At 32.4% G+C, this 13,110-nt stretch overlaps 1 protein-coding gene across 1 annotated transcript in view; it reads left to right on the top strand.

Annotated features, from left to right (window-relative positions):
- The window catches only part of CCDC178 (coiled-coil domain containing 178), a 483,946-nt gene that overhangs the window by 45,992 nt on the left and 424,844 nt on the right, over nt 1–13,110 (top strand). The window contains exons 6-7 of the mRNA XM_073006503.1: nt 5,408–5,430; nt 12,732–12,814. Of these exons, the coding sequence (XP_072862604.1) occupies nt 5,408–5,430; nt 12,732–12,814 (106 nt within the window). The remainder of the gene's footprint in view (nt 1–5,407; nt 5,431–12,731; nt 12,815–13,110) is intronic.

The raw sequence follows: 13,110 nt of genomic DNA on the forward strand, positions 1-13,110 counted from the left end.
TTGATGATTAGTGATGTTGAGCACCTTTCTGCATACCTGTTGGCCATGTATGCATTTTTTGAAGATACATCTCTTCATGTCCTTTGCCCATTTTTAAAACAGATTATTTGGTTTTTGCTAATGAGTTTTAAGAGTTTTTAATACATTTTACATATATACTCCTTATCAGATATGTGGTTTCCAATTATTTTTTCCCGGTATGTAACTGGACTTTTCTTATTTTTTTTTAGTTTGATGCAGTTCCATTTCTATATTTTTGTCTTTGAAGTCTGAGCTTTTGGTGTGATTCCCAAAAGTTGTTGTCAAGACCAGTGTCAAGGAGTTTTCCTCTATGTTCTTTTCTAGGAGTTTTATGGCTTCTGATCTTACATTTAGGTCTTTCATCCATTTTGAATTGATTTTTGTATATTGTTTAAGATAAGATCCAATTTCATTCTGTTGGTGATAGAAATTCAGTTTCCCTGCATCATTTATTGAAGAGACTATTCTTTCCTCATTGTGTCCTTTTGATGCCCATGTCAAAAATTAGTTGTCCATTTATGTTTTAACTTATTTCTGGACTCTCTATTCTATTCCATTGGTCTATGTTTTTGTTTTTAATGCCAGGACTATACTGTTTTGATTATGATAGCTTTGTAATATAATTTTAAATCAGGAAGTCTGATGCTTCCAACATTACATTTTTTCCTCAGTATTGTTTTGGACTTTTGGTGTTTTTTATGGTTCCATATTAATTTTATATTCTTTTTCTATTTCTGTGAAAATAGTCATTGGAATTTTGATAGACATGGCATTAAATCTACATATTGCTTAGAGTACTATGATTATTTTAGCAATATTAATTCTTCCCATTTGTGAACACCTATTTATTCATTTATTTGCATCATGCTCAATTTCTTTCATTAATGTTTTATAGTTTTAGTGTGCAAATCTTTCAGCTACTTGATTAGACTTATTCCTAGGCATTTTATGCTATTATAAATGGGACTGTTTTCTTAATTTCTTCTTCAACTAGATCATTATTCATGTATAAAAATGCTACTAATTTTTGTACATTGATTTTGTATCTTGCAACTTTACTGAATTCATTTATTAGTTCTAACAGGTTTTTTGTTTAGCGTTGAGGTTTTCTGCTTATAGGATCATGTCATCTGCAAATAGAGATAATTTTCCTTTTTTCATTTTCAATTTTGATAGCTAGATCTATTCTGGATATTTGGTATAAATCAAATCATACCATATGTGACCTGCATTTTTTTCACTTGACATAATGTGGGAGGTCCATCCACATTGTAGTATGTATCAGTAATTTGTTTCTTTTTGTAGCTGAATAATATTCTATTGTGTACATATACTACAGCTGGTATCTGTCCAACTGTTGATAGTCATTTGGGTTGTTTCCACCTTCGTCTATAGTACATAGGGCCACTATGAACATGCATGTAGTATGTATTATATAATTATATATTACATAATATAAGGATTTGATTAAGTACCTGTTTTCAGTTCTTTTGAGTATATACCTAGGAGTGGAACCGCTGTGTCATGTGATTATTCTATATTTAACTTATTGAGAAACCATCAAATTATTTTCCATAGCCCAACTATTTTAAATTCCTACCAGCAATATAAATGGGTTCTAATTTCTTTACATCCTTACTAGCACTTGTTATCATCCATTAAAAAAATATTTCTAACATAAGGTTAATTATTTTCTTATTTTTGCAGTGGAAAACGAAGGTTTTGTGAATACTTTTTATCTCAACAGTATCATTTAGATATTTAAATATTTGGTAATAATTTCCAATAAAAATATAGAGCTAAATAAAGAAGGACAATGAAAATGCTAGATTTATCAAGCAAAAGTTTGTGGGCAATATGGCTTAGAGCTGTAAGTAAATGAAGTGCTTCATTTCCCCTATAATGTAATAATTTTTTAAACTACATCCAATCGGGCAGTTTTAGCTCCCCCTCCACCTTTGTTTTCATTTGCTATTTTGATAAAATCAGAAATAAGAATTGTATGCAGTCTTGTGTTTAGTTTGATATAATTTATTATATTAGATATTTTAATCAAAGCGTCTACATACCACAATTATTTATGACAAGTGAAATTCTAAGCTTAATTATAATCTGGTATTTTATTTAAAATAATAATTTAAAGTGACTTTGAGAAACTTCTAAAATTTGTCCAAATTTTTCAGATAGGCAGTTATTAATGTAAGACTTTAAATGTTTCTCTGGAGTTGTAGGCCTTCTCTGTGTTAACTGCTTCAGTATCCTGAACAAATAGTGTTTAAATGCTAGGTACCAGAAATTTTGCCTCCAAATATCAGATGAAAGACTGACTAAAATAATTTTTTAATTATTTCTTTGTTACTTCTAAACAATGTTGCTAAGGTAGTGTTTTGATATATTACCTTAAAACGTTTCTTCATATGAAATTGCACTCTGCTTCAAACATTTTGAGTAATAATGTTTTATTTTTATAAAATGATTTTCTATTGAGCTATAAAGAATACCAAACTGAGAATATTAATTATTGCTAACTTGTTGAAGACTTCAGAAGTTTTGGATAATTATATCACAATTTACTGAAGTGCCTCTTAACCAATTTTCCCCTGACTCTCTTGTGATACTTCAACTTCAACTGGCTTCTTAGAACTGCCATGTAAATCAACGTCATGTAGGTTTCTGCATTATGCAGGACTGTGAATGCCAGTTTCCAAAATCAAGGAATAACATTTTCCTGATTATTAATTAGTTTAGAATCTTATTAACATGCTCACTGAATTTTTATTCTCTTCTTTGCAAAATGCCAATTTATCTTTTGCCATTTTCTTTTGGGTTTACTTGTATTTTCTTATTGACTTGTAGGAACTTGTTACCTTTAGTAAGTTGTATGTGTTGTAAACACTTTCTCTCAGTTTGTGACGTGTCTTTTTAGTTTATTAACTTTAATGTAATTAAATTTATCACTTTACTTTTGCTTTTAAGTGATTTGTGTCTTGTTTAAGAAGAATTTCCATACCACAATCCTGTGACAGTTTTACTTTATAGCTACTAAATTTTTAGTTTCTCTTAGGAGATTTGCTTAACAATGTGAAATTGATTTCTTTTTGCATATGAATGGAATAGATGGCTAATTTTACTTTTTAAGGAAAATTAGTTTTTCTACATTGATTTCATTTCAAATCCAGTCATTTCTTATAAATCAGCCATACCATATGCATCATACATCAAAGTTTCATACATGATTTTACTTATTTCTGGCCCTTTCCATCCCACTGGTCAATTTTACCTCCCTATGCCAATATCTGGTTTCACTCATTTACATGAGTCATAATATGTTTTGATATCTGATGTGGTGGTTCTTTTTACCTTTTTAGAGTTCTTTGGGTATTCTTGATACACTGCTCTTCCATAAATTTTAGAATAAGCTTGTCATATTATATGAAAAAATCTATTGGGATTTTAAACATAATTGCATTCATCAGTTTTTTTATTATGTATATGAATTTAGTCTTTTTCATGATTTGATCAATGATGTACCACATATACAACAGTGGTCTCATGAGATTACATTATTGTATTTTTACTGTACCTTGTCTATATTTTGATATGTTTAGATACACAAATACATTGTGCTATACTTGCCTACAGCATTCAGTATGGTAACACACTGTGCATGTTTGTAACCTAGGAGCAACAGGCTATACCACTGAGGTTTGTATAAATATACTCTATGATGTTTGCGCAATGACAGAATTGCCTAGCAATGCATTTCTGAGAATGTATCACTGTGATTAAGTGACCCATGACTGTATATGTATATATTAATGTGAATGGGTGTGTGTTTACACACACATACATGCATACACATATATATCATATAATTTTTTTGTTCAGATTTTGGTAGGATATGGGAACTAGAGAGAAGTAATCATGTATGCCAAATAAACATCTTGAATTAGAAATAATCTATGAAACCTGTAACATTCTGGTTTTGCATTTTTGATAATTTATGACTTGTACGACCCAAGGTACTCTTAGAATATATCTGTAGAAAATAACCCCTGCCAATGACTTTATAGGCCAGAAAAGGCATAATATTATGGAAAACTAAATATGTGAACTCATGTGTAATTTTGTATTCACTACTCTTTGGTAACACATTAAAATTCAATAGATGTCATGTACTTCTGACAGTTAGGAAAGTCTTTTGGGAATAAATAGCATTTGAACTGTCCCTTGATGAATGTGTAAGATTTAGAATCACAGAGACAAAGGTCAGAACAATTAGGTAGGGTTAAGAATAAAACAATATGAATAGATAGGAGATTTGTGTACTTCTTGGGAAACAACTGTAAACCAATAAGTTTCTGAGACAGGTCTTAATCAATTTAGAGGTTTATTTTGCCAAGGTTAAAAACCATGGTCCATGACAGCCTCAGGAGGTCCCAAGAGCATGAGCCCAAGGTGGTGGGGTTACAGCTTCATTTTATACATTTTAGGGAAGTAGAAGTTACAGGGAAAGACATAAATCAATACATGCAAGTTATACATTGGGTTAGGCCTGGAAAGGTGGGACAGCTATAAATGGGGACTTCCAGGTCATAGGTGAATTCAGGTTTCCTGATTGATAATTGGTTGAAAGATATGACTTGCCTGAATTGTTGAATTCACCATTAAAAAAAGAAAAAAAAAAAAAAAGCCAAAGTTCTTGTCATATTGATGAAGCCTCCAGGTAGCAGGCTTCAGAGAGAATAGATGGTGAATGTCTCATATCAGACCTTGAGAGATGTCAGGCTCACTAAAAAGGACCTAGTAAGGGCAAGAGATTCTCTACAGTATGCAAATTTCTGCCACAAAAGACGGTTTTGCAGGACCGTTTCGGAATATGTCAAAGAAATATATTTTGGAGTGAAATACTTTGATTTCTTTCAAGAAAAAGAAATCTGTTATCTGTTTTGTGTCTGAAATCTGTTACCTGTTATCTGTCATGTGATGCTATATCAGAATCAGGTGGGAATTTGGTATATTATTGCTACAAAGAGTCTTTTTTGTTTATCTTAAGATTTCTGTTTTAATTTTAAAGCTGGTCGGTTGTGTCTAGATTACAAAGGCAGGAGGTCATAATGAGGCATGTCTAATCCCCTTTCCCATCATGTCCTTAACTAGTTTTTTAGGTTTTTTGGGGTCTCCTTGGCCAAGAGTTGGGGGGAACTACTCAGTCAGTTGGGGGGCTTAGAATTTTATTTTTGGTTTACATGAAAGTATAAGTAGACAAAAATATAGTGAAGTAGAGATATGTGAAGTAGAGAATTGACAAGTTTAAGTGACATTTATTCACTGTTTGTTAATATGTTTAAGATTTGATTTTTATTGAGATCTTTTGTTTTGACAGTTTGAAACTTCTTTTGAAGAATGGTAAGAAAATTTCGTGCTTTTTAAAACTATTTTATTTTTAATGTCAAAATTTCAGTCATCTGCTATAATCCAGTTTAACTTCAAAAGGAATAGAAAATTGAATGCAAGATTTTTCACAATAGATATTACAATATATTTTTTAAAATATGAGAATTAGGACATCACTGATAATGGCAAAATAGAGATCTCCAGAGCTCCATCCCTCCACAAAAACAACTATAAAATTTGCAAAAACATTGCTCAGAATCGACTTTTGCAGAAATCTGGAATCCAGTAAAAATTTAATAACCAGTCGGGGAAAATTCAATGAGGAAGGAAGCTGCTGCATTGCATTAAGAGAGCACTGTGGCATTGTAATTTGCCTGCTCCGCATTCTCCAGCTTTCAGACTGGTGGCAGCTAGAAAGAAAGCCGTGCACACCTGTGGTGCAGATTCCTAGTGCCAGAGGGAATAATAGGAACATCATTCTCAAAGAATTGTGTTTGAGTGGTCTGATAGCTCCTGGAAAGACTAGCATAAGGACTTTGCTTGACTTGGAGCAATCACAAGGCTGGGGCTACTTACAGGCAGTGTTTGCAAAAAGCGTTTAAAGGCATATACTTGCCACAGCAGCCTGAGGCTATAGATAACAGCTAGGACAAGCATTAACCAGACCAAAATTCCTGTGAAAAAACAGGTTGGAAAAAGAGATAGATACATGAAGGAAAATCTCTCAATATACTGGAGATTTGAAAGAGCACAGAGGGCTGGAAAAATGTTCAAAAAATACTGAGAAGATCCAAATCTTACTTCTGGCTGACCTTTAAGATCTGCATAGGCAGGAATTGAAGACAGAGTCAGTGTTGTAAACAGCCTAGGCAAGCCTGGAAGGATTACCCTAAGGCAGACCAAATCTGCTAAGATTGGAAAGTATTGTTTTTCTTTTTCCTTTCTTTTGTTGCCAGCCATTTAAGAGAACTCACACAAAACACTAGCTCACCAGTAAGCTAAGGAAACAGATTTCAATGATTACACATGACAAATAATACAGCCGTTATGAAAGAGTGTTCCTAAAAGTCACTAAACAAACAATAACCCACTACAGACAGAAATAGCAAATCCAATGGTGTAATATGGTTTTTATTTCACATTAAAATATTCAAAATGTCCAGTTTTCAAAAAGTAGATATGAAGAATGCAAAGAAAAGAAAGTTTGGCTCATTCACAGTGAAAAAGGATAAATTCACATAAACTGTTCTCAAAGGAACCCAAAATTTGACTGGACAAAGATAAATCAATTGGCTTAAATTATCTTCAAAGAGATAAAGGAAACCCTGAACAAATAACTAAAGCAGAAAAGTGATGTTTCAACAAATGTAAAATCTCAAGAGAAATTATAAAAATTAACCGAATAGAAATTCTAGGCAGGGCGCAGTGGCTCATGCCTGTAATCCCAACACTTTGGGAAGCTGAGGTGGGTAGATCATGTCAGGGGTTCAAGACCAGCCTGGCCAATATGGTGAAACCCCATCTTTACTAAAAAAAAAAATACAAAAATTAGCTGGGCATGGTGGCATGCACCTGTAGTCCCAGCTACTCAGGAGGCTGAGGCGGGAGAATCGCTTGAACCCAGGAGGCGGAGGTTGCAGCGAGCCAAGATCGTGCCACTGCACTCCAACCTGGGCGACAGGTGAGACTCTGTCTGAAAAAGAAAAAAAAAAATAAAAAATTCTAGAGCCAAAAAATAAACTAACCGAAATTAAAAACTTCACTAGAAGGGTTCAGTAGCAGCTTTGAGCAGTCAGAATAATCAGTGAACTTGATGATAGGTTAATAGAGATTATCTAGTCTAAGAAAGAAGAAAGACAAGAGAATAAAGAAAAATGAAAAGTGCCTAATAAGCCTAAGGGATACCATCAAGCATAATAGCAGTCAAAAAGTGTGAGAAGAAAGGGATAGAGAATGAAAAAATATTTGAAGAAACACTGGCTAAGAAACTCCTCAATTTGATAAAGACTTAAATCTATGCATCCATCAAACTCAGTGAACTCCAAATACAATCAAGTCAAACAGATCCACACCAATATACATTTTAGTTAACGTGTCAAATGCCTGGGACAAAGAGAATCTTGAAAACAGCACAAGAGAAGCAACGTTTCATGTACCAGGGACCCTCAGTAAGATTAACAGTGAATTTTTCATTAGGAATTGTGGAAGTCAGAATGCAGTGGGGTGACACATTTAAATGCCAGAAGGAAAAAAAGAAACTGCCAATGAAGAATTCTGAATCCAGCAAGCGTATCCTTCAAAAAGAAAGGAGAAATTAAGGCATTCTCAGATAAACCAAAGGGGTGTATCACTAGCAGTCCAGTTCTATAAGAATCCTATAAGTAGTCTTTCAGGCTGAAATGAAAGGACACTAGAGAGTAACTGGAAGCCATATGATAAAATAATAAACAATAATAAAGTTAACTTCAAAGGTAAGTGTTAAATCCAGTATAAGTGTATTTTTGTTTTGTAATTCTGATTTGTTCCCCTATGTGATTATAAGGTCAAATGGATAAAATTCATAATAATAAATTTCTGCTAATGAACACAAAATGGATAACTATGTAATTGGTGAAACTGATACCATAAGAGAAAGGGCAGAGATGTAAAGGAACAGAGTTCTTTATATGTAACTAGATAGGTATACTATTGGAGCTACATTGATTTTAATTCAGTTTTTATAGAGTTAAGGTATTAATTGTAATCCTCAGGATAAACACTAAGATTCTACTTTAAAAAATACAGGAAAACAAAGACAGGCAAACTAAACAATATGTAGAAAAAAATCAACTAGTTACAAAGAAGGCAGTTATGGAGGAGTTCAGAAATAAATAATATAGGAAATGAATAGCAAAATGGCAAAAATAAGCCCTTCCTTATCAGTAATTTATATGTAAATGGATTAAACTCTCCAATTGAAAGGTAGAACATGGTAGAATGGATAAAAATAGATAATCCAACTATATTCTGTCTGTAAGAGTCTCACCTGAGATACAAAAGCATAAGTAGTTTACAAGCAGAAGGATGAAAAACCATATTCCATGCAAATAGTAAGTAAAAGAGAGCTGGAGTAACTATACCAATGTCACACAAAATAGGCTTTAAATCAAAGCCTGTTACAGAAGACAAAAGACTTGATTCATTGATAAAAGTGTCATTCTACCAAGAAGATATATAAACTATAAATATAACACACCTAACAATATAACCTCAAAACAGACATATAAACTAATGGAAGTGAAGGGAATAATAGACTGTTCTACCACGGGATTTTGAGAATTTAATGCCCCCACTTCCAATAATGGATAAAATAACTAAACAGAAGATCAGTAAATAAATAGACTTGAATAACATGAACCAACTAGACCTAACCAGTTTATACAGAATACTCCACTTAACAACAGCAGAAAACACATTCTTCTCATTTGCACATGGACCATTCTTCAGCATAGATCATGTATTACACCACAAAACAAATTTCAATGAAACTAAAAAGATCAAAATTATACATGGTATTTTTTCTAACCCAATAGAATGAAACTGGAAATCAATAACAAATGGAAACCTGGAAATTTCATATATATGTGGAAATTAAACAAATCATGTTTTACAAATCAGTAAGTCAAAGCAATAATCACAGGGGAAATTAGAAAACACCTTGAGGTGAGTGAAAATGAAAACACAATGTAGTTAAACTTACAAAATGCAGCAAAAGTAGTACACAGAGGGAAATTTAGAGCTATAAATGCTTACATTTAAAAAGGGGATCTCAAATCCAGTAACCTAACATTATACCTTAAGGAAGTAGAAGAGGAGGAGTATGCTAAACCCAAAGTTAGCAAAAGGAAGGAAATAAAGGTTAAAGTAGAAATAAATGAAATAGAGACTAGAAAAACAGTACACAGAATCAATAAAAACAAAAGTTGTTTCTTTGAAAAGAGCAATGAAATTCACAAACCTTTAGCTAAACTAACCAAAAATAAAAAGAAGACTCAATTACAAATTAAATAATACAAAATTTGAGACACTACAACAGATTCTGCAGAAATAAAGAGGATTATAAGAGGATACTAGGAACAAATGTATATCAACAAGTATCGAAGATGAAAGAGACTAATTCCTAAAAACACGTAAACTACTAAAACTGTCTCAGGAAGAGGTAGAAAACCTGAATAGACCTATGACAAATAATGTGATTGAATCAATAATCAAACACTTCCCCAACGAAAAAAAATCTCAGGACCACATGGCTTCACTGGTAAATTCTACTAAACATTGAAAGAATTAATATCAGTCCTTCTCAAACTCTTCCAAAAAATCGAAGGGAATAATTTCTAAGTCATCTTATGATCCCAGCAATAACTTGATAGTGAAACCAGACAAAGACATCACAAGCAAACTATAGAATATACATGAATATACATGACAGGCCAGGCACAGTAGCTCACACCTGTAATCCAAGTACTTTGGGAGGCCAAGGCAGAGGATCACTTGAGCCCAGAAGTTTGAGACAAGCCTAGGCAACATAGTCAAAACCCATCTCTACAAACAAACAAACAAACAACAACAAAAAAATTAGCCAGGTGTGGTGGCACATGCCCGTAGTCTTAGCTACTCCAGAGGCTGAGTTTGGAAGAGTGCTTGAGCCCAGGAGATCAAGTTTACAGTGAACTGTGATTGTGCCACTGTACTTCAGCCTGGACAACAAAACAAAACAAACAAACAAAAAATGACAAAATCCTCAACAAAGTACTATCAACCTGAGTCCAGCAACGCATTAATATAATTATATGCCCGGGCGCAGTGGCTCACACCTGTAATCCCAGCACTGTGGGAGGCCGAGGCAGGTGGATCAACTGAGGTCAGGAGTTTGAGACCAGCCTAGTCAATATGGTGAAACCCGATCTCTACTAAAAATACAAAAATTAGCCAGGCGTGATGGCGGGCGCCTGTAATCCTAGCTACTCAGGAGGCTGAAGCACAGGAATCACTTGAACCTGGGAGGCAGAGGTTGCAGTAAGCCAAGATCACACCACTGCACTCCAACCTGGGTGACAGAGTGAGACTTTGTCTCAAAAAAAAAAAAAAAAAAAAAATTATACATCATGATCAGTGAGATTTATCTTAGAAATGCAAGAGTGGTTTAGCATACAAAAATTAGTTAAATGTGGCACAAGCCCACACCTTTCATAAAACTACATTGTAAGGGAATGTATTAAACATAATAAAGGATATTTATGAGAAACCCTTAGTTTATATTATACCCATGATGAAGACCGAAAGTTTTCATCTTAAGAACAGGAGCAAAACAAGGATGCCCACTCTTCCAATTTTCTTCAACATTAGAACCCTTGCATATTGCTGGTGTGAATATAAAATAGTTTAGACACCAAGAAACAGTTTGTTGGCTCCTCAAAAAGTGAAACCTAGAATTAGCTATCACTTAGCAATTTGACTCCAAGATATATATCCAAAAGTATTCAAAACATGTTCAAACAAAAATTCATATATAAATGTGCATAACGTCTGTATTCACAGTAGCCAAAAGGTGGACACAATCCCCAAATCCATCAGTGGATTAATAGATAACCAAATGTGTTGTGTATACACAATGGAATATTATTCTACCATTAAAATAAATAAAATTCTACATACTGCAACATGGAGAAATCTTGAAACTATTATGCTAAGTTTAAAAAGTCACAAAGGTCCCTTATATGATTCTATTTCTATGAAATATTCATAAAAGTTCATCCACAAAGAGAGCAGATTAGTCATTGCTATGAAAGAGTGCATTGAAGAAAGGGGAGAGACTGCTTAATAAGTAGGGTATGTTCTTTTGGAGTGATGAAAATATATTGGAATGAGACGGGATGATAGTTGTACAATGTCGTGAATGTATTAAATGCCACTAAAGTTTCCACTTTCAAATGTTTAATATTATGGAAATTTGGCTCAATAAAAAAATAGAAAAATTAGCATAGAATTTTACAGGTCCGAGAATTAACTGAACTTTATAAGATACACAAAATGATCTAATTATGTGTAATAATTTACTATATCATGTAAATGGTGTTAAAAGCCAGCAAGGAAAGTACTTTTAATAGTTAATGTTGGACAGTTTTTTTCAATTTTTTAAAAGAAAACAAATGAGAAAAAATACACTTTTCAACAAAAATATTTTGAAATAAATATGAAAACTAAAGGAAGAAAATATAAAGAATATTTCTCTGACCTTGGAATAGACAGACTTAGCTAAATAAGTTGTGGAACAATGACAAGAAAAATAATTTGTAGCTATCAGAAATATAAAATGGTAGTAAAATACACTGAAAATAATTTCAATTAACTAAAGCAGAATGTATAATTGTGACTCTAATTTTATAAGAATTGAAATAACATTAGACTACTCTATGTGATCTCTGAATAATAAATAAATATGGATTACATTATTTTTATGATTTTTTGGTATGTATACAGTTTTCTTAATTTACAATACTTCTTTAATAAAAAATAATGTAATGAAAATTTCAAAAAAATTCTCTGCTTTGTTGTTGATACCAATTTTCTTGTAACTTTGATCAGAGAAAAAACACTTTTAAAAATGTATAACGAAGGCTAGTTTAGGATTCTAGAATCAGACCAGAGAAATACAGAGAAATGGTTTATTATTCAACATATAGAATTTTAGTTAGAAAGGAAATAACATTTTAATTTATAATCACCTCTCAAGACACTATAGTTTAGTGTTGTCCAGTAGAACTTTCTATGATAATGAATGTTCTATATTTGTATTTTCCAACAGTGTAGCTACTAGGAAGGAAATAACATTTTAATGTAGGTATTTTTCTAAAAGTTTATTATCTGAAATGATATTTTTACTCATTGTAATTTACATTGATTCCCCAGAAACTACTGAACTGAAATTACAGAAATAGCTCATCCAAATTATTCTCACAGAATACCCTTTGTCCTATAGAAACACTGTCTAGGAAAGACCAATTTCTTTTTAAAAAAAATGTAGCTTTAATATGTTCTCAAGACATTTTGGGTCATTTGTAACTAATTTTAAGTTTTTATTAATTTACCATTAAGTGTAAATCCCATTACTTATTAGAATTTTGCTGTATTAGTCTCCTATCTAGTAATATTGTATTGTATAGTAAGTTTCACCACAAATATTTAAAATTCAATGGAAGAGCATAACCTAAGATTTGTTTTACTAACTTTAAGTACTTCGCTCCTTTACTGCTTGTTTCTTTCCCATTATATAGGAGCAGAACTTCCACAAAAGACCTGAAAGAAGATTGGAGTGTAGCTACACCAGTGAAAGAGGTCAAACCAGAAGAAAAGAGAGGTAAAGTTGTTCCTCCTACTTGAATAACTGTAATTATATTTAAAAGCTCATTGACTTCATTTAATATATTTCTAATTGTCACAATAATCATGTTTAAGAGTTTTATAATTATTATGAATGTTTAATAGACAAAATAGTCCTCTGTATTGTTTGATTAAGCATTCATTCAGCAAATATTTATTAGTGAATATTATACACCAAATACTTGTTTAGGTGCTGAGTATTTAATGATGGCTGTCCACTTCTCAAGATGCTATTTGTAGTTTAGTGTTGCCCAATAGAACTTTCTGTGATAA

Source organism: Chlorocebus sabaeus, chromosome 18 (genome assembly GCF_047675955.1).
Source record: "Chlorocebus sabaeus isolate Y175 chromosome 18, mChlSab1.0.hap1, whole genome shotgun sequence".
Taxonomy (NCBI): domain Eukaryota; kingdom Metazoa; phylum Chordata; class Mammalia; order Primates; family Cercopithecidae; genus Chlorocebus; species Chlorocebus sabaeus.